At 47.2% G+C, this 19,467-nt stretch overlaps 6 protein-coding genes across 6 annotated transcripts; 3 read left to right on the forward strand and 3 right to left on the reverse strand.

Annotated features, from left to right (window-relative positions):
• Window positions 1-293: 293 nt before the first annotated feature.
• Window positions 294-1,653, forward strand: eIF2Balpha (eukaryotic translation initiation factor 2B subunit alpha). Its single transcript, XM_001357583.5, has 6 exons — window positions 294-430; window positions 490-591; window positions 645-856; window positions 921-1,075; window positions 1,131-1,401; window positions 1,474-1,653. The coding sequence occupies exons 1-6, from the start codon at window positions 397-399 to the stop codon at window positions 1,618-1,620; spliced, it is 921 nt and encodes a 306-aa protein (XP_001357620.3). The 5' UTR covers window positions 294-396; the 3' UTR covers window positions 1,621-1,653.
• Window positions 1,642-2,308, reverse strand: LOC6896710 (uncharacterized). The gene is made up of 2 exons (XM_002136888.3): window positions 2,132-2,308; window positions 1,642-2,072 (listed from the first exon to the last, which is right to left on the reverse strand). Exons 1-2 carry the CDS (start codon window positions 2,276-2,278, stop codon window positions 1,818-1,820), a joined length of 402 nt encoding a protein of 133 aa, XP_002136924.1. The 5' UTR covers window positions 2,279-2,308; the 3' UTR covers window positions 1,642-1,817.
• Window positions 2,256-2,979, reverse strand: LOC4800286 (uncharacterized). Its single transcript, XM_001357582.4, has 2 exons — window positions 2,638-2,979; window positions 2,256-2,572 (listed from the first exon to the last, which is right to left on the reverse strand). The coding sequence occupies exons 1-2, from the start codon at window positions 2,855-2,857 to the stop codon at window positions 2,289-2,291; spliced, it is 504 nt and encodes a 167-aa protein (XP_001357619.2). The 5' UTR covers window positions 2,858-2,979; the 3' UTR covers window positions 2,256-2,288.
• Window positions 2,980-13,526: 10,547 nt separating this feature from the next.
• Cog7 (conserved oligomeric Golgi complex subunit 7) lies at window positions 13,527-16,215 on the forward strand. Its single transcript, XM_001357581.5, has 2 exons — window positions 13,527-14,102; window positions 14,158-16,215. Exons 1-2 carry the CDS (start codon window positions 13,653-13,655, stop codon window positions 15,934-15,936), a joined length of 2,229 nt encoding a protein of 742 aa, XP_001357618.2. The 5' UTR covers window positions 13,527-13,652; the 3' UTR covers window positions 15,937-16,215.
• alpha-Man-Ic (alpha-Mannosidase class I c) lies at window positions 16,189-17,939 on the forward strand. Its single transcript, XM_001357580.3, has one exon. The coding sequence runs from the start codon at window positions 16,219-16,221 to the stop codon at window positions 17,767-17,769; it is 1,551 nt and encodes a 516-aa protein (XP_001357617.3). The 5' UTR covers window positions 16,189-16,218; the 3' UTR covers window positions 17,770-17,939.
• Window positions 17,937-19,318, reverse strand: LOC4800276 (uncharacterized). Its single transcript, XM_001357579.4, has 2 exons — window positions 18,560-19,318; window positions 17,937-18,490 (listed from the first exon to the last, which is right to left on the reverse strand). Exons 1-2 carry the CDS (start codon window positions 18,684-18,686, stop codon window positions 18,078-18,080), a joined length of 540 nt encoding a protein of 179 aa, XP_001357616.2. The 5' UTR covers window positions 18,687-19,318; the 3' UTR covers window positions 17,937-18,077.
• Between the last annotated feature and the right edge of the window lie 149 nt (window positions 19,319-19,467).

The following is a 19,467-nucleotide window of genomic DNA, read 5'->3' on the forward strand; positions in this document are numbered from 1 at the left end:
AACAGGAACATGCAAGAAAGATAGCTGATAGACTGATATTCGAGGAAAATTACTAAAAGAACTAAGCATGCATTCAAAATACAAGTACTAATACATTTACTAAATAAGGGGGAAAGGTACGTGAGTTATTTAATAAGAATGTGGTTGGCAGAATGTGGTAGAGGGAATTAAAATCCTAACGTAAAACCCTAAAATGTTCATTCAGGAACAACGGATAGTTTCTAGTCAGGATATAAATTAAGTATATAGGTTATTTGAAAAACATCGGTAAAAACAGCGATGTCCGCAACCATCGATGTTTCTCCAGGTCTAATTTACATCACTGCTTTGGCCGCGAACAGCTGTTTCATTGTTGACGTGCAGCAACAGTTTTATGTTTTAGCAAACTTTATCAAAATGCCGCAAATTATTGAATCTGGCAAGGACTTTGGTAAGCATGAATCGTGCATTAGCTTGCTCTTCAAACTATTAATCGTCGACTTCTCGCAGATGTGGTCAAATACTTCCTGCAGCTCCTGGACAAGGACAAGGATATGTCGTACGGCATTGCGGCCATTAGGACGCTCCTTATGATATTGGAGAAGAAACAATGTGCGTAAGGCTGTCAGAGAGGCATTTCTTATGGTAACACATATACCTTTTAGTTGGGACGATCCACATTCTGCACACGACCATGAGGGAGGCGGTGGCAGCCATGCGGAATACGGATTTGTCCATAGCAGCCATCGTGTCGGCCGGCGAACTCTTCTGTCGGTTCATAACGCTCAGTCTGGACGATAAGCATATGGAAGAGTGCCGCCTAATAATGCTCAATCGTGGTAAAATCTTTCTGGACAAATTGGACAACTCTCGCCAGGTAGATTTCGCTGATCTACACATATAGATGCGTAGTGTAATCCGTAGTATTTATGCCCTTGCAGGTGATTGGACAGCAGGCGCAACGTTTTATTAGCGACGGCTGCCGCATATTGACACACTCGAGATCCCGAGTTGTGCTCAAGGCTCTTATTACAGCCTCGCAAAACAAAAAGTCCTTCCACGTGTACGTTACTCAGGGCGGCACAGGAAACTCTGGGTGGGTACCAACTAACTGTCTACGGATTCCATAAATTCTCAGATTTTATCATCAGGGAGGAGATGATCCGCGACTTGAATGCGGCTGGCATCGCCTGCACTTTAATACTGGACTCGGCCACAGGCTATGTAATGGAATCGGTTGACTTTGTGATGGTGGGTGCCGAGGCAGTGGTTGAAAGCGGCGGCATAATTAACCGAATTGGAAGCTACACAATGGGCCTGTGTGCGCGGGAGATGAAAAAGCCCTTCTACGTACTCGCTGAGAGCTTCAAGTTCACGCGTCTCTATCCATTAAATCAGCGCGATCTGCCCGATGAGTACAAGGTAAGTGCAGGATCCGTGGCAGCAGTAGATCCGATCCGATCCCCTTTCTGACTGGACTGGTATCATTTGCAGTACTCGCGCAAGCATCTCAACGATGTCTCCAAGGTCCATCCCCTGGTGGACTACACACCTCCGGTCTACATTACGCTGCTCTTCACCGATCTGGGCATACTGACGCCCTCGGCAGTAAGCGACGAGTTGATCAAATTGTACATGTAAACAATAAACAAAAAAATAATATACGCATAGCAATTGTTCTTGTTGAATACATACAAATACAGATAAATAGGGGTTACATATTGCCATTGCTGAGGATTTACATACAATATATACACATATGTACATATATGTATATATAAAATAAAGCTAATTAATTAAGCCCAGTTACTTCTTAAATTTATGTTATGTGCTTTGCTTTAAAATGGCATCTCGTTCGCATAGTTGGCATCGACATCATCTTCTGCGTCCCAGTCCAACCCCCAGCGGTCGTACGAGTCTAGGCTGTAGTGGGAAGCCTCACTGTTGTTGCCATCCTCATTGGAGTACTCGCTGTTGTACTCCAGATCGTCTGAATAGCTATCGCTGCCACTGTCCTCGCCCATGTCGTGCTCATCATGCACTCCCAGTTGGTCATCGAAAGCATCATCCATATCATCCAAATCGCTTGCATTCTGCAAAGAGAGTTTACGTTTATATAAGGCTTTCTTTGACCCGGGTGGTTTTTACTCACAAATTGTCCCGACTGTATGTTGATTTCAATCTGCAAACGTATATCCATAACCAGAAATGCTGTGGTGACCAGAATCGGTATGGTCAGACGACTTTTCCAGGCCAGCTCAGTGAGAAATAAGAAGATATTGCCGAAAGTAGAGTCCATTGTGCTGCCACTAGTGATCGCCTTCCGCTTCCACTTCAGTGTGCTCCTCTTCGCGCTGCTCAAGAGCGTCGTGTTCCACTATGCGAACGGTTTCGCCCACTGTTAGGGCTTGGACAGGAAGCAAGTGACGATGCAGCCGACCACTGTCGATCGGCGTATCAAGCTCCAGGAGCTGTTCAAATATTGTGACTGGTACGCCGTTGGCCGACAGGAGAGATCGCATGCAATCCTGCCGCTTGTCCTGCAAATTTTCCAATAACTTGCTGCCCTTTTGCACCTTGGCCAACTTCCGCTCTGAAAATTCAGTTGTCTTTAGCAATTAAGCGTGTAAGTACACATTCCATATGGAATATTCTCACCTAATAGTTCCAAATAGTTACTAGAATCAGGCAATGGGTCGTGGAGGTTCCTATCATTGCTTTTCTTAATATTTTCAAAGTCTTTTTCGTTGCCTTCCTGGTTCTGGTCGTGAGCTATGAAATTATCTTCAAAACTGTCACAGTTGCTTGAGAATTCTGTGTTTCCCTGATCAGTTTTTGTATCTTTCAATTGCCAGGGATCGGCGCTGCCCGTTGACATCTTTAACGCACCTACTTAATAAATTTAACTCTCGAAATATATATATATGAAACTGTTTGTACGTAGTTTTTGTTGTGAAGATTAAAGAGACCGAAATATACCATCTCACATATGCAATATACCGAAAAATATACCGATGAAAAAACTAATTTAACCCACTCAAGGCCCCGTTTATACTTTTCACTGTGTTCGATAGTGTGTTCTTTGTTTCAGTGTTATTTGTATAGGACTTTCCAGAAATTCGAAAATTCGATAGCTCCAGAAATTCCAAACAAGTACATCGCGTATTAACATCCACCTCGTCTCCTAGTCTCGCATTTGAGAACGAGGCAAATATTGAACATTCCGCTCATCCGAAAGTGCTGATCGGTGCTTTCGGGATTTGCCTAAGAATATAGGCATATACAATATACCGATGAAAAAACTAATTTAACCCAAGGCCCCGTTTATACTTTTCAGTGTGTTCGATAAGTTGATCAGTTGTAAAATTAAAAAAATCAGGTCTGAAAATGTCGAAAAATTCCGTAAAAGTAACACCGTCCGGCAAAGAAGAGTACCTGATCTGCCCATTTGATGAAAGCCATCGAATATTAAGCAGTCGCATGATGGTACAATTGGTCCGTTGCGCGCCGAACCACCAAGGTAGCAAGAAGGTCCGCTGCCCGTTCAACATTACCCATATTTTTACCATAACCGAAATGAAGTTATTGTATTGTATCAAAGACTATACAATACCAAGATGTTGCATGAGGAACAAATTCTTTTTCAATTTTCGTTTGACGCTTCATGGTACGGGCGCGCGGGGCTATTACTTCAATTCTCTTTTCCGCTACCTTCGCCTCCGAAACGCTACTCGGCTTCGTCAATGCCTCGGTCAGCGTCGAGTCGGTGTGTCTCGAGAGAAAGAATACAAAAACAAAATATGAATCGTCTGCGTGCCGAAACCGTAGGGCAGCGTGGTCGCTGATGTCTTTGGCGCGGCACAGTGGGACTCAGCCGAAATAGTAAAAAAATTTTATGAGTGCTTTAGATAAATTCTAATAGAGAATTTTCCAATCGAATTTTCCCACTGTGCCGCTCCAAAGACATCGGCGATCCGCGACCACCGCTTCGACGGTGCTGAGGCTCGAGAGTCCAGAATTGCCGAACAGACGAAACCGATGGGCAGCGGGGTCGCGGTAGAGACGAAGTACAGGCGAAAAGGGAATTGAAACCCCGCGCGCTCCCTCGTGCCGTTTGGGTTCTAATGTTAGGACCCGCCATAGAACAGCTTTTTGGTCGCTCATGCAACATCTTGGTATTGTATAGTCTTTGGTGACACGCATTAAATGTAAGATAATAATAGGATAGGCCTCAGCTTAGGAGCAAAATACATAAGAACACCACACTCGTGGCCGATGAGCCAGTAGCCGGAAAATTGACAGCGTGCCGTTCCAAGCTGAGAGGACCATCTCGCCTACATCGTGGTTGCACGTTACAGAGTTGGCTTTAACAGTTAACGCTCCAGCAGTTAAGCTGTCGCAAGTTGCTGCCTCTGCTGCTGACCACTGCAAGTACTGGCACTGGCATTGGCTGGTGCTGGCGCAGTATGTCCTCCTACTTTAACCTCTAGCGCGTCTGATGACTCCATCGACTCCTTTGTAAACGGCTTCCACAATGCCCTTGCCCCACTCTCTTCGGGGCAAGGCTGGATCGCAGATGAAGACCATGTCACCCTGGCGAATCGGGTCCGCCCTCTGGCACCATTTCTCTCGGCGCACAAGTGTAGGCAGGTACTCCAAGACCCACCTCTTCCAGAAACGGTCCCTCATTAGTCGCGCTATACGCCACTACTTGCGTGCAGCGCACTCCTTGAGCAGCTCCACATCGTCGCCGGCGTGTCCGGCAGGTTAGCTACTCCTTGAGCAGATCATTTGGCATCAGGGGGGCTTCTTGGTCCGCATCCACCGGCAAGTGGGTGAGCGGACGCGAACTCACAATGTTCTCTGCTTCGATCAGAAAACTCACCAGTACGTGATCCCTCGGCGCTATCTCCTTCAATGTGTAGCGCAGAACCTTCTTCACGCACTGCACCATTCGTTCCCAGACTCCTCCTTCAGATGGATTCACTGGGCAATTGAAAACCCACTCGATGCCTCGGCCAAATAGCTCACTCTGAATCCTTTCTGACTCGAACACGTCGCCAAATCGTCTGACTTCCCTGTCAGCTCCTATGAAGTTTGGTACTGGGCCTCGACGGCAGACGAAGTTCCGTATCGCAATTATACAGGAATCAGTTGACAGGTCATGTGCCAACTCCAGATGTATCGCCCTGGTCGTCAGGCACGTGAAAAGGGCGACCCAGCGCTTCTCCGTGTGCCGCGATACTTTCACCAATAGTGGTCCAAAGTAATCCAGTCCGGTATTCTTAAATGGCCAGCATTGGTCTCCAGGCGATCCTTCGGCAGGGGTCCCATTATTGGCGGCGCTGCCCGCGCCCGATGCAACTTGCACACGTTGCATGCTGAGATCGTCTTCCGTAGTGCGCGTCTCAGCTTCGTAATCCAGAACCTTGTTCGGATCTCCGCAATCGTAGCATCCACGTTTTGATGCTTCATCTTGGCGTGGAAATGATGCACAATCATCTCCGTAAGACTGTGCTTGTGTTACAGGATTATTGGCCTCCTCGCACTGTATGGCATACACAATGCGGCATCCACTCTGCCGTATGCTCGCAGAACTCCATGGCCATCTATGTATGGCGCCAGTCCCCGAATGTCGCTTCCACTGGCGACCGTCTTGCCGACTTCTGTCGACCGCATCTCGTTCGGAAACGCCTCACATTGTGCCTGTCTGACCAACAGTTTCTCTGCGGCCTCACACTCTGCTGCAGTGAGGCCGTAGTTCTCAAGCTCGCACATACGTTTTAGCTCATACGAAGCTCTCCAGCACGTCGTCATCCTCATAGGTGACCCTCCAGTAGGCCACTGCCGCGAATGCAGACTGACTTGCATCCACGAAGACGGGCATTTCTATAGCCCTCACGAGTCCACGCCCGAAGTAATGGCGAGGACATCGGAACTGTCCCACGGCGTCCATTCCTTGCGCCAGTTCACAAAGGCCTTGTATCCCTTGGTTCATCCCACTGGATCTTCTGCCTCCAAATCTCTCGTAGCAGCAACTTGGCTGTTATCATAAGGCAACACAGGAAACCCAGGGGATCGAACGTGGACATGACCAAGCTCAAATACTCCCTCGTGGCTGCTTGGAACTCGATGATACTTCACAGTGAACCTGAAATCGTCCGTGGCTGCCTGCCAACACATTCCGAGAATCTTCTGTTCAACCTCATTCCATCCGACGCTCACGCTTCGTCCTGGTGGGCCCAATGCCGTCTCCACAATTTGTGAGCTGGATGAAAACTGGCACAGCTCAAATCCAGCGTTCGCATGTATCTCCTTCACTCGGGTAGATACGCTGATGGCTTCGCTCTCGGTAGCAATGCTGTCCACATAGTCATCCACATAATGATAGTCGATGATGGCCTTGACTGCTTTTGGATTCGAATGTCGAAACTGTTCAGCATTCACAGTCTTCACGTAATGCGCAGCGCTTGGCGAGCAGGCTGCTCCAAAGGTCATTACGATCATCTCGTAGATGTCAGGATCTCTTCTGTCATCGCCATCTCTCCACAGAAACCGTTGGGAACATCTGTCTTGGGGTTGGATCAGGACCTGATGGAACATCTCCTTGATGTCGCCACAGACTCCAACAGCACCTTTTCTAAAATGAAAGAGCACAGCTGGCAAGGGTTTATAATGTTGGCCAGCGCCGAATTTAGCGATGTTCCTCCAACTCTAACTGCAGCGTCAAAAACCAGCCGAACCTTTCCCGGCTTGTTCGGGTTTTCGACTCCAAAGTGTGGCAAGTACCATAGCCTGTCGCTTTCCACTGGAACATCGTTAGGCTTCAGACGTCGAGCGTATCCTTTAGACACGTAATCCTTGATGATCCTGGTGTATTCCTGCGCGAACCCGTTGCGCTTCATCTTCTTCTCGACGTTGACCAACCGCTTGTACACCATATCATAGCTCCGTGGAAGCACAATGTGGTCATCCTTCCATAGTAGTCCTGTCTGGTAGCGTTGGCCCACTCTCACCGTAGTATCTTCTGCGCCCGCTCGTCGTCGCTGTGCAACTGGTGGCGCGGGTTCACGCTTCCACCATCCTCTGAATAGTGTCCTCCAGTGACAAAGCTAGGAGGCAAGACCGTGGTGGAGGCACTTACCGGCCCAAAGACAACCCAGCCCAGCTTGGTTGCAGCCGCATACGGTGCCTGTCTGGCAAACCGTCTCGATCTAAGTGGAAATCCTAGATGTCCGTCTAGAAACTGCTGTCTGCTGGTTTCGCTGGCTGTAGCCTTTCTCCGCCTCGTTGCGCGACCTTCTACGTTCGTTGTACACACCACGATTTCACCGAGAACGCTCCGGCTATCGCCGGATAGCGCCTTCAGGACCCCATCGAACTCAGAATTAATACGAAGGTCTTTTCTATGCGATAATACCGGCAGGTATCATTGAGAGTGCCTAGGCTTTCGCCGGGCAACACTTACGGGACCCTGTCGGACTAAGAACTACTACGAAGCGGAAGAGGGCCGACAGGTATCGCCGAGAGTACCTAGGCAATCGTCGTTCCCGCTCTGTATCGGCGTCTACGCTGCGCCGGTGACTTTTGTCTCTCTTTTTCGCTGCTGGCGCGTCGTTACATGGTTTTGGTTTTCCGTGTTTCTCTTCTGCCGTTGCTGCTGTTGGCTTACCGTTTCGGCGCTTCGTTGCTGCGTCGACGCTGGCGGCTTATCTTTTCGGTGCTTCTCGTCTTCGGCTGTCGCTTAATTGATGCTGTTGGCTACCGTTTCGGCTCTTGGTGTATTCCTCTCTCTCTTTGGCTGCCGCTGCGTTGTTGTCGTTGGGTTTCGTTTCTTGGTGCATTCCTCCCCGTTGCTGTGTCGATGCCGTTGGTTTTCGGTTCTTGGTGTATTCCTCTCTCTCTCTCTTTGCGCCGTCGTCGTTGGGTTACTTTTCTAAAATAAACCAGTGGCGTCTGCCGTGATCTCGGGTCCCTCCAATGGAAAAACCAACTCGACCTGGTGGGCGGAAAAATGTGGGTGGAGCGTACGCTACCTCACAGTTTTGGCATAAGTGTCGATATCTACTAAACACAAATAATTGCATACGCCGCTTTAACGCTAATCCTAATTATAATACAATAAATGGTGTAATATTGAAGTCCGATTTGCCGTGTGGTGAAATTTAAGTACATTTCAATTGGATTAAAGAAATTAGAGCTGTTGAAACGTCGAAACATTGTCATCGATGTTTGGATGTACTTTGCAGACATCGATGATTTTCCTAATTATTAGGTGTTTCTTTTGGCAGAACTTTTGAAATGTGTTGCTGACACGAAAGTAAAATTTAGACTCTTATACTGGAGCTTGGAACTTTTCGCACATATTGCAAAGCAGTTCCAGATTTCTGTGCAAGAGACATTAGATTCGATCATATTAGATTTTTTAGAATGTTAGAAATGTTACAATGCTCTTTTGGAAAACTCGCAACTGCTGCATATCACTTGGCTGCACTTATTGCAGGATGCACGGCATTTTGTGCAGGTGAATTCCTCGCAGGTGCTGCAAGTAAGTTTGTCTGCATGGCAGCAGAGTGTTATAGCAGGAGCGTTGGATGGCGGTATCTGACTGTTAACCTTAGCCTTCTTTTTTATCTCATACTGTTTTGATTGTATGTTGTTATAGAAATTTACACGATTTTTTCTCCCGCTGGTCCAATTGGAAGTAATTTCATTTGGAAATAACTCGGTTATTTCGTCTACAAGCTGGCGAGATTTTGACATCGTTAACTTTACATTTTGTTCAGAATAAAACGCCGTAATAGCTTTTCTGATTAACTTCCTGTCTCCAGGCGTCAATGGCTCCTTTTTAACTTTTTTTAAAACTGATTTACACTTGGCTTTAAGGAGAATCCCGTAAACGTTTATTATCAGCTCCACCGTCCGCACTGACGACACGCTGGCTACGTCGTGCCTTGGGGTTACAATTCCACTCCATTCTCCTATTTCGGAGTCTGAGCCAGAGTCGTCTTTTGGTGGCGGTTTAGGTGTTGGAGGCATTGTTTTGATATGATGATCTGGACTTATGGAGGGAGTTTGTGGAGGCGGACTATTAGGTGGCTTTGGTGGAAAATTTGGTGGCTTTGGTGGACTTTCGTGTTCGCTGGGTTCATTTGACGTTTCTTTCTTTCGTTTTGTATCTCCTCCTTCCTCTGTAATCCACTCCCAAATTGTGCATGTTACTTTCATCTTGGTGGCGCAAAGGTAAGCGAAGGAACAAGTTGATAGTGGGGTCACTTTACACGATAGCTGTAAGCTAAACACAAACACACCCACGCTTTCAAAAGAGGCCGCCAGCTATTCCTGCGATTTTGGATAAACAATTCAACTCTATTCACAAACTGCGAGAATACTTGCCTCATTACCTGCTTTTCAATTGTGCCGTTAGCCTATCGAAGTGAGTGTTATTTAATAATTTGTTTAAAATCTAACTTGGGACGCCACCAATACTACATCATTGTCCCGTTAACGGCTGTTTCTGGACACATATGTGTCCGTCCCATTTGTGTTTTCTAGTGATCTCTGATGGTGAATATCTGTGCGCGGTAAAGCCGCAAAGCTTTTCCTCCCACGCTGTCGCTGGTGGCTAGCTCTTTCTCCGGCTCGCGCCCATCGTACTCGAAACGATGGCACTCGACGAAGACGTGATGGCGTCCTTCACCACCCATATAGCTCGGTATATAGGGCAGCATACATAAATTTACCGGATTTTCTTTTCAGATCCTGCCACTATGTCTCACCTCACTGTAGCTTCAAACAAATTATGCATTCCTTCAACGAGGTAAAACTGTTGAACCATCCACTATTAGAGATTAAAAGAGCCATTCGGCATGTCGAGCGACCAGGGCACGTCGAAAGGCTCAAACGTGGAAAAATATACCTACTATCAAACCTTTCGGTTTTTACTGGTCAGCCATTTGTACTCATCTTCCCACTGCTCTTGACTGTATCTCCACCACGCTGGAAAGTGCTAGCAATAGCTGGCTTCAAAGTGGACGGAACTAGCTTCCGTTTCATTTACTTGCGTGTGGTGCCCATAGCTCAAGCATCGCCCACATCCTGAAGGGTATCCCCTCGGTGTACTCGGTCGAGAGTACTCCGGTTTTGGAGTATCCAGCTCTGAGACTCCCACGACTGTCGCCATAAATCGTTGCGGATTTCTGTGGAAGTCTTGGCGACCTTCCGTCGGCAAATTTTCCATCACATCAGCAACCATACCAACAATAACACTGCCGCATAGCTCGAGGTCAGTGCCATCAAAGACTATACAATAGTCTTTGGTGCTATTTAGTCGGTGTAACTTCGTGAATGATGTCACTGGGTAGCGACAGACACGCTCAACCAGTTTTTTAACTTCTTTCACCTCCTGTGCGATCCGCTCCTGCACATCTTTATGTACCGGTGGGTACACAACGTTCTGCCAATTTGAAGTATTGAAATGACTGTTGTACAGAGGTCCCAGCACTCTGTCCATGAATCGATTGGATTTCGCCAGAATTCTCCGGATATGATTCACGTCCCAGAGCACTGGGAACTCCTGGGCAGCAGTCATGCAACCCTTCAAATTTGCGGTGCATCCGTCAGAGATGACGGATTTCTTTAAAAGCAGAAATAGGCCCATGAATAGTCCCCAAAGGATGTCGTTATGTAACTCATTACCAAAACAGTAGACTACAATACGTCTGCTATGACATGACTCCTGATTGGTTTTTGTCGTTTAGAATGCGGGATGAATCCAATGTGGGTGTCATCGGGTTGCTATCCACTGTACTGGAGAATGCGCTGAAGTTGGCCGACGCACGTTCTCCAGCACCGTCTCCAGCGGCACAAAACAAATTTGAACCCCGCAACAATATGGCACCTGCACTTATATAGAACCCTTCCCTATCCAGCTTTTGCACGTATATTAAACCACCGCACCTATATAGCACACACGCTCCAGGGATTGTGGCAGGATCGCATATTTTGGGCATAAGCAGCAATATGGCAATATAGCCCCAAAAAAAGTTGAACCCCGCAACTATATGGCACCTGCACTTATATAGAACCCTATCCAGCTTTTGCACGTATATTGAACCACCGCACCTATATAGCACCCACGCTCCAGGGATTGTGGCAGGATCGCATATTTTGGGCATAAGCACCAATATGGCAATATAGCCCCAAAAAAAATGGAACCCCGCAACTATATGGCACCTGCACTTATATAGAACCCTTCCCTATCTACCACATGCATGTATATTGAACCACATTAACTATATGGAACCCACGCTCCAGGAATTGTGGCAGGATCGCATATTTTGGGCATAAGCAGCAATATGGCAATATAGCCCCAAAAAAAGTTGAACCCCGCAACTATATGGCACCTGCACTTATATAGAACCCTTCCCTATCCAGCTTTTGCACGTATATTGAACCACCGCACCTATATAGCACCCACGCTCCAGGAATTGTGACAGCATCGCATATTTTGGGCATAAGCAGCAATATGGCAATATAGCCCCAAAAAAAGTTGAACCCCGCAACTATATGGCACCTGCACTTATATAGAACCCTTCCCTATCCAGCTTTTGCACGTATATTGAACCACCGCACCTATATAGCACCCACGCTCCAGGGATTGTGGCAGGATCGCATATTTTGGGCATAAGCACCAATATGGCAATATAGCCCCAAAAAAAATGGAACCCCGCAACTATATGGCACCTGCACTTATATAGAACCCTTCCCTATCTACCACATGCATGTATATTGAACCACATTAACTATATGGAACCCACGCTCCAGGAATTGTGGCAGGATCGCATATTTTGGGCATAAGCAGCAATATGGCAATATAGCCCCAAAAAAAGTTGAACCCCGCAACTATATGGCACCTGCACTTATATAGAACCCTTCCCTATCCAGCTTTTGCACGTATATTGAACCACCGCACCTATATAGCACCCACGCTCCAGGAATTGTGACAGCATCGCATATTTTGGGCATAAGCAGCAATATGGCAATATAGCCCCAAAAAAAGTTGAACCCCGCAACTATATGGCACCTGCACTTATATAGAACCCTTCCCTATCCAGCTTTTGCACGTATATTGAACCACCGCACCTATATAGCACCCACGCTCCAGGGATTGTGGCAGGATCGCACATCTTGGGCACAAGCACCAATATGGCAGTATAGCCCCAAAAAAAGGTACACGCAGCAACTATATGGCACCCGCACTTATATAGAACCCTTCCCTATCCAGCTTTTGCACGTATATTGAACCACCGCACCTATATAGCACCCACGCTCCAGGGATTGTGACAGGATCGCATATTTTGGGCATCTTGAAGTCCATACGCTGCATAGCCGTAGGCCCCATTCCCCACGGCACACGCGATCTTGTCTTGTCGGTATTTCCATCGCACCAGACGCCAGAATCCTGAAGACGCCGGTGTCCAGATGCCGTTTTCAGACGAACAGCTGTTCCACCCCTACCCTCAGTCCGCGGTCTGTTCTTTTTCTTCCTTTTCCAATTGTTTTCCTATGAAATTCGTCTTTTGGGTAGGGCGGAGTAGTGGGCCAAAACTGCGCCAAAGGTCGCCGCTGGTCGTTTCGGCATCGCTGCAGACTCTGTGGCTCGACTTTAACTGTAAATGCGAAGAAGGTGGAAAGCACGGAATAGCCGTGGAACAGCGGCTGTTTTTGGGGAGTGCCCTGTGACATCAGGACTTACAGCAGCCACTATAGGCATACGCACAAGGCACTTTTGTTCATACAACAGTAGCATAAACAAACGAGTATCATTCCAATTGCTCAATTCTTTATTTCGTCGAATATTCCCAGCTATATAGAACATTTAGCCATGCCCACATATTTTTATACGATTGATGAATCAATTTTCTACTTAACTGGCTTATTTTTAATACTTGCTTTTTTTGGATTTTGCTTAAAAAAAGGTTTTAGCGAAAAAGGTCAACAAAAAAACTGTGGCAACGTAAGTGAGTATGAAATGTCACGTCAACCGGAGTTTGGGCTCAGCTATACCCTATTTCGTTGATATATATGAAGAAACTGGTTTTCCAAGCTGTTTTAAAACGTAATTAATATAGAAATTATCTCAGATTGTTTTGTTTTGGACATATTAATGCATATGATTAGGGTCTTGTAAATATATCTCGATCCCGATACGCATTCAAAATATCGTTGAAATACCTATAAAACTGAAACTGACTAGTTTTTGACTTTATTGGTGCCTTAGATGACAAACATTCTCTCAGTTCTATAATATCCTTTTCCCAGGGTATGCAAAATGTTGCTCAATCCGCGCCATGTTGGGGAACACGGCACATGAGTCTGGTCCATACAAATTGAATGTTGCCAGCAACATTAGACGTAAGAAAACGTAAGTGAGGATGGAATCTAAGGGACATTGTTGTGGAAAAAAGGACATTGTGGCGAGGAAAAATCCCAGAGAAAATCCCAAAAAAGTCCCATGTAATATTGACACTTAAAATATACCGGAAAATACCGAAAATAAAATAGTTATCGATACGTTAGTGCTACCGTTCTTTCAAACAGAAGAAATCCAACAACAACAAAACAAAAACAATAAAAAAATTACTAAAATCAGCCTCGAAATTGAATATTAAATGGACGTGTCTGCACTTTCGGAAGCAACTTTTAGTCCCGCAGACTGGATAAATGCCAACTACAAAAAGTATATAGAGGAGAATGGAAGCAAAGACGGCGACGCGACGTCTTTTATTCAGAGCTACGTGGCCAAGCTGCAGCTGTATGTTCAGCAGGTGAACTACGCCGTGGAGGAGTCCAGTCGGCAGGTGGTATCGAGCATGCCGCGCATTGCCAAGGAATCCACCACCTTGCACAGCGACGTGAGCCAGCTGCAGGAGAAGATGAGTGCCATGCGACAGGAGGTGGCCGCCGTGCAGAATGAGACGGGCGAATGCATGGCAACCTTGGAGCGGCTGAACACGTTGCAAACGAAGCTGCAGGCAGCCAAGGAGTCCCTGCAGGAGTCGGATGGTTGGGGCAACCTATTAGCCGAGCTGGAAGACGGATTCGAGCGCAACGATTTGAAGGTGCGTACAACAAAAGTAGCTGAGATGTAACTGCATTAAAAATGCTAATTTTCAGGGTGTTTGCGAGAAGCTCATATCGCTGCAAAAGTCCCTGCTCGCTCAGGAACAGCTGCCAGGCCATGCTGAGCGTCTCACTCAGGTCGAGGACTTCAAGAACCGCCTGGAAGCCCTGGCCTCGCCCAGCGTGGTTCAGTGCTTTGCGGAATCCAATTTGGAGCAGGCTCAGCACTATGTACGGATTTTCGCCAGCATTCAACGTTTGCCACAGCTCCAGCAATACTATCGTGCTGTCCAAAAGAATCTCTGGCAGCAGCAATGGAAGCAAACGCTGGAGCTGCAGGGGACGGAAACGCAGCCGCAGCAGCAGCAACAATTTCTCACACTCTACTACGATCAGCTCCTCGAACATTGCCAGCGGCAGGTCAAGTGGTGTTCGAATCTGTTCAGTGAAGAATCGACCCAGCCTTTCCTAGTCATCGCCGAGCTCTTGCCTGCCCTTCAGCCCACGCGGGATGCCCACATTTTGCAGCTGCTGAAGACTTCCAATGAGAGATTGGAGCTGCTGGGACTATTCTCGCAGGTCAACCACAGTTTCGTCCTGCATTTGAACTCTCTGCTGGAGCAGTCGCACATCACACTATCCGATGAGTTGCATCGGCAGCTGGGCGAGGCGGTGTTTGAATACTTTCACAAATTTATACAACAGTATCCGCGATTGGAGGAAACTCAGTTGTCGACCCAGGTGGATCGCTTGCTATCGAATCAGTCCACGCCCAGCGATGCAGTACGTCATCTGGAGGAGAGCACCCGCAAGCTATACGAGTGGCTGAAAGAGGCCTGCGAACGCTGCTCTGCCATTACCAGCGATTTGGCCCTGTGCAAGCTGATAACCCTTTTGAATGGAATCTTTAAGCGCCAGCTGGAGAACTTCGGGCGCATCCAGCGGCAGCTGGGCCTCAGCCTGGGCTCCAGCAGCTACGCAGCGCAGAGCGAAAATTGGTCATTGCTGCAGTACACGATGTCCCAATTGCAATGCCTCGCCGACTTTCAAGTGCAGCTTCATCAATTCGAGCACGATCTGCACGCACGCATGGCTACATTAGCTGCTAAGCTGACGAAACAGTCGAGTCGGGGGAATATTACTATATTCCAAACCTGCGACCACGCAGCACGCACCCAATTACTGAACGCCATTGCTGACTATCAGCAGAAGAAAGCGGAGGCCACCGAAAGCCTGGGCATTTTTCCGCAGATCTATGCCGCGTTAAAATTACAATTTAGCGAAACTCACGATATAACTCTCAACATATTGCTGCAGCCCATCGAGACGCACCTGGCGCACATTCGGCCAGCAGCGGAGACTCATCCCTCAACGGGCATCGACATGCCATCCTTTAGTTTTGCTCCCCAAGAAAGCATCACCCAAATTGGACAATATTTGTTGACCCTACCCCAGCATCTAGAGCCGTTGTTGCTCGCGCCCTCGGCTCTTCTAAAACAGGCCTTAGAGGTGTGCAACGTTAAGTACACACAGGCCATACCCTGTGCCGATGTCTTGCTCTCGCTGGTTGTTGAACAGTGCTGCATTTTGTATCAGGCACAGATACTGCAAATCAAGACTCTGCCGGCCTCGGCCGCCAAACAACTCAGTGTTGACATTGAGTATCTCTCGAATGTCCTGGAGGAACTTGGACTGTCCATCAACCTGCAATTGTCACAGATCCTCACATTGCTCAAAGCCGCACCAGATCAGTACTTGACCCTGAGCAGCGGCTGTGAGCCACGTCTGGTGACTGCCATTCGGCAAATGCGCAACATTATATCTACCCAGTAGCTCTCCAGAGAAAAAGCTTAAGCCCAAAATGTATTTATGTATATAAATAATGGAGTTCAGTCATACTATTGCAACTCTACCAGTTAAACGCACTTGCAGCAGACCTGCAGGCCTGCTTGCACTGTTTGATTAGTACATATTTATATACTAGTAATAATTGCTAAGAAACGGCTTGTTATAATATTTAATTAAGTGTTTAGCTTCCAGCATTGCACAGCACATCGCTTAGAATGACCAGAATAGAGAGTACCGACCTTAGACGCGCACTTGACAAATTTATAGATGCATTACTTCAATTATATTCGGAGACTACACCTTAAGAGGAATACTTCTACCTTGAGGAATCGCTTCATTGCTATTGGATTTCTCACCATAGTCCTGACCATGGCATTGCACTTGTACAGAGGATGGTCGGCGGAATCATGTCCTGAGGACAAAGGAAACGGAGAACTGGGAACGGACCATCACTTGGATCTGTCTGGAAGGCGGCAGAAAATTCGGGAGATGATGCTGCATGCCTGGAGAAACTACCATCGATACGCATGGGGATCGAATGAGCTTTGTCCGATATCGCGGCGTGGCTGCCTGGGCGGCGTGTTTGTGAACCACAACTTGGGCGCCTCGGTTATCGAAGGTTTGGATACCTTGCACATAATGGGATTTGAGGACGAGTATAAGCAGGGGCGTGATTGGATCGAGTCAACATTTGAAATGGACAATGTAAACGCTCTGCTTTCTGTGTTTGAACTAACTGCCCGCCTGCTGGGTTCCATGCTTTCGCTCTACGCGTTGACCGGAGACCCCTTGTACAAAAATAAGGCATTGCAAATTGCCGATAAGATTTTGCCCGCTTTCGAAACACCCACTGGGATACCAAAGTCCATAGTAAACCCCGGATCAAAGAACGCCCAATCAAGCCACTTCAATGACATTTCCGAGTTCGGAGCACTGCATATGGAGTTTTCGTACCTCAGCGACATCACTGGCATCGCAGTCTACAGAGAGCGGGTCCAGGGAATCCGCAAGGTGTTGGGGAACATGACAAAACCGAATGGATTGTACCCAAACTTGATCAGCGTAAGAACGGGCAAATGGATAAGCGCGGATAGTGCGATAAGTAGATTTCACGACTCTTTGCTGAAGTCGTGGGTGCAGTCTGGAAAAATGGATGCAGAATCCAGGCAGATGTACACTGATGCCATCCTGGGCATCTTGCAGAATATCGTAACTGTAACTACCAATGGTGATATCTATGTGTCGGACTATATAAACGGCAGCCCAAGCCATCGGATGGATCATGTGTCATGTTTTTCCGGTGGGCACTTTGCCTATGGTGTGTCACAGCTGCTGATGAAGCACTGGGAAAAGTACGCAGAGGTTGGCATTGGCATTACAGAAACGTGCCACAAAAGCTACGAGCAAACACCCACCAAACTGGGGCCGGAGGTCATTGTCTTCCCATACGATGCACAGGATCAATCATCGCCACATCAGAAGAATCGCTTTATGCTCTATCCAGATGTCGTTGAGAGCTATTTTCTGCTTTGGCGACTGACGAATGACGAGAGGTATCGCAGTTTTGGCTGGGACATCGTACAGGCAATGGAAAAATATTGCCGGACGCCATTCGGATACACCGGAATAAGGAACGTATATGACATGCCCCCGGAATCGGACGATTTGCAGCCAAGTTGGTTCTTGGGGAAGACTCTCAAGTATTTGTTTCTGTTGTTCTCAGATGATGATGTGATTTCACTAGATGAATGGGTCCTAAACAGCGCAGGACATCCCTTGCCGATCAAAGGTGTAAACGCCTATCGTGAATCCGACTAAGATTGGAATCGAATATCTGATCCGTTTTTCGATGTAAGTAATATTGAGATGTTTCACAAGGTGGTTTTATTTTATTTTCAACACCTATAAAATAAGTACACCTATGAATATAAGTACTTTTCTTGCTTTAAATACACCAATGTAAATGCATACACCTATATAAAAGTCTTTATATGTGAGTCAAAGATGAAACAAAATGGATTTCCGAGTATATGGGAGCACACATATTGAGCACACCTTAGCATAAGCACACCTGTTGTTAATTGCAGCCGTTTCTTGGACCCCTTTTCCGTTCCTAAATCATTCCCCTAAAGCTGACTATTGGCCAGATGATTGTCGATGACGACCTGAATGATCCTCATGCAGTGCCGCTGCCTGGCCACAGTGTTGTCGATCAGCTGCTCGATGAACTGGCTGGCTGGTATGGTGGTGTTTGGTGGGATGTCCTGCGTGCAGGAGATGTACTTGTTAAAGATCTCCGTGTTCAACGATGTGGCCAAGTATGTGTCGCCTTCGTCCTGCTGCTGCAGTTTGTTGAGCACCTGGGCGGCGGCCAATATGTGCTCCTTGGTCTTTTGATATGCTTTTAGTTCCTGCAGGCTGGCATAATCAGCGTTGTTCATTTGCACGGATCTTTCCCCATCTATATCCTTGATTACGCTCTTTGTCAGCTGCAGAATGTGGTACTTTCGCTCTGCCACAAAATTGCCCAGCAAGTACCCTGCCGAAGGGACAAGAGGACTCGTTAGTGAAAGTGCTGCCTCCAGGGCAGCGTTCCCTGACGACTTACCTGTTATCAGCATGAAGAAGGCAATTGTCAGCACCAGAGAGGCACAGGTGCGCTTCGAGACATATTCACGGTATTCGCGCGAGCTGTTTGCCCGCACAGCCGTCTCGTAGCTGAGTACTTGATGCATTTTGCAAAGGTCCTTTTTTTGATGCTACTTATTCTGCTGGCACTTAAGGCTGGCACATTTCGTTTTGCTCGCCTAAGTAAGAGCACAAATACGAATCCAGAAGCAACACATTCCCATATTCTCACGCCAGGAGGGGCTTTCTCATAAGCGCTAGCATGACTTCATCGCATCGTTCCACCTTTAGTGGTAGTCAATGAACCCTCCCAGCAATCGTGGGTGTGAGGTGTGGGTATGGGTTGTGGGTTGAGACCAGGAAAACAAAGAAATGGGTAAACATGCACTCTGCTAACAGTTGCCAATCCTTAAATACGGCTCTCGTCGAGTGGCAAACTGAAACTAAACTTTCACTTAGTCCCCGCCTCTGTTTGGGTATTCCGTTTATTTAATATAGATTCTCTATATACGAGTGCATCCACAGAGCAATCATTTAGCGTGCACTTTGTTGTTTCCACTGCAGAAAGGAATCCTGCTTGAAGGGGCGGATGAGTTATGCGAATGGTGCCCGCAACAGTTTTAATTTTATTATGAAATTCCCGTTCTATTGCTGTATCCGAGGTCGGTCTGCCTGCCTGGACGTCGAGTTATGTACGAGCTTGGCACTTCGCCTGACATCGGCTTTATTAGCTCTCGAGCTCTGGTGAATTTCCTTCTCAGAGCTTTCGCCTGCTTTCGTGTTGAGTAGGGACTGTGTTGTGGGCGGCGTTGTGCTGTGTGGTCAAGTAGAAGCGAGTAAATTTAAAAAGTAGCGCATTACCGACAAACACTTAATAAGCAAGATGGG

The sequence above is a fragment of the Drosophila pseudoobscura genome, chromosome 2 (assembly GCF_009870125.1).
Source record: "Drosophila pseudoobscura strain MV-25-SWS-2005 chromosome 2, UCI_Dpse_MV25, whole genome shotgun sequence".
In the NCBI taxonomy this organism is placed as follows: domain Eukaryota; kingdom Metazoa; phylum Arthropoda; class Insecta; order Diptera; family Drosophilidae; genus Drosophila; species Drosophila pseudoobscura.

Bases quoted from the DNA above. Each gene is read 5' to 3' on its own strand.
- eIF2Balpha (XM_001357583.5), top strand. From the start codon at position 397: ATGCCGCAAATTATTGAATCTGGCAAGGACTTTG. The intron at 431-489 runs GTAAGCATGAAT...GACTTCTCGCAG, and splicing joins TGAATCTGGCAAGGACTTTG to ATGTGGTCAAATACTTCCTG. The intron at 857-920 runs GTAGATTTCGCT...ATGCCCTTGCAG, and splicing joins AATTGGACAACTCTCGCCAG to GTGATTGGACAGCAGGCGCA.
- Cog7 (XM_001357581.5), top strand. From the start codon at position 13,653: ATGGACGTGTCTGCACTTTCGGAAGCAACTTTTAGTCCCGCAGACTGG. The intron at 14,103-14,157 runs GTGCGTACAACA...GCTAATTTTCAG, and splicing joins TCGAGCGCAACGATTTGAAG to GGTGTTTGCGAGAAGCTCAT.
- alpha-Man-Ic (XM_001357580.3), top strand. From the start codon at position 16,219: ATGCATTACTTCAATTATATTCGGAGACTACACCTTAAGAGGAATACT.
- LOC4800276 (XM_001357579.4), bottom strand. From the start codon at position 18,686: ATGCATCAAGTACTCAGCTACGAGACGGCTGTGCGGGCAAACAGCTCG. The intron at 18,491-18,559 runs GTAAGTCGTCAG...TCCCTTCGGCAG, and splicing joins CTTCTTCATGCTGATAACAG to GGTACTTGCTGGGCAATTTT.
- LOC4800286 (XM_001357582.4), bottom strand. From the start codon at position 2,857: ATGTCAACGGGCAGCGCCGATCCCTGGCAATTGAAAGATACAAAAACT. The intron at 2,573-2,637 runs GTGAGAATATTC...CTGAATTTTCAG, and splicing joins TAACTATTTGGAACTATTAG to AGCGGAAGTTGGCCAAGGTG.
- LOC6896710 (XM_002136888.3), bottom strand. From the start codon at position 2,278: ATGGACTCTACTTTCGGCAATATCTTCTTATTTCTCACTGAGCTGGCC. The intron at 2,073-2,131 runs GTGAGTAAAAAC...CTCTCTTTGCAG, and splicing joins ACATACAGTCGGGACAATTT to AATGCAAGCGATTTGGATGA.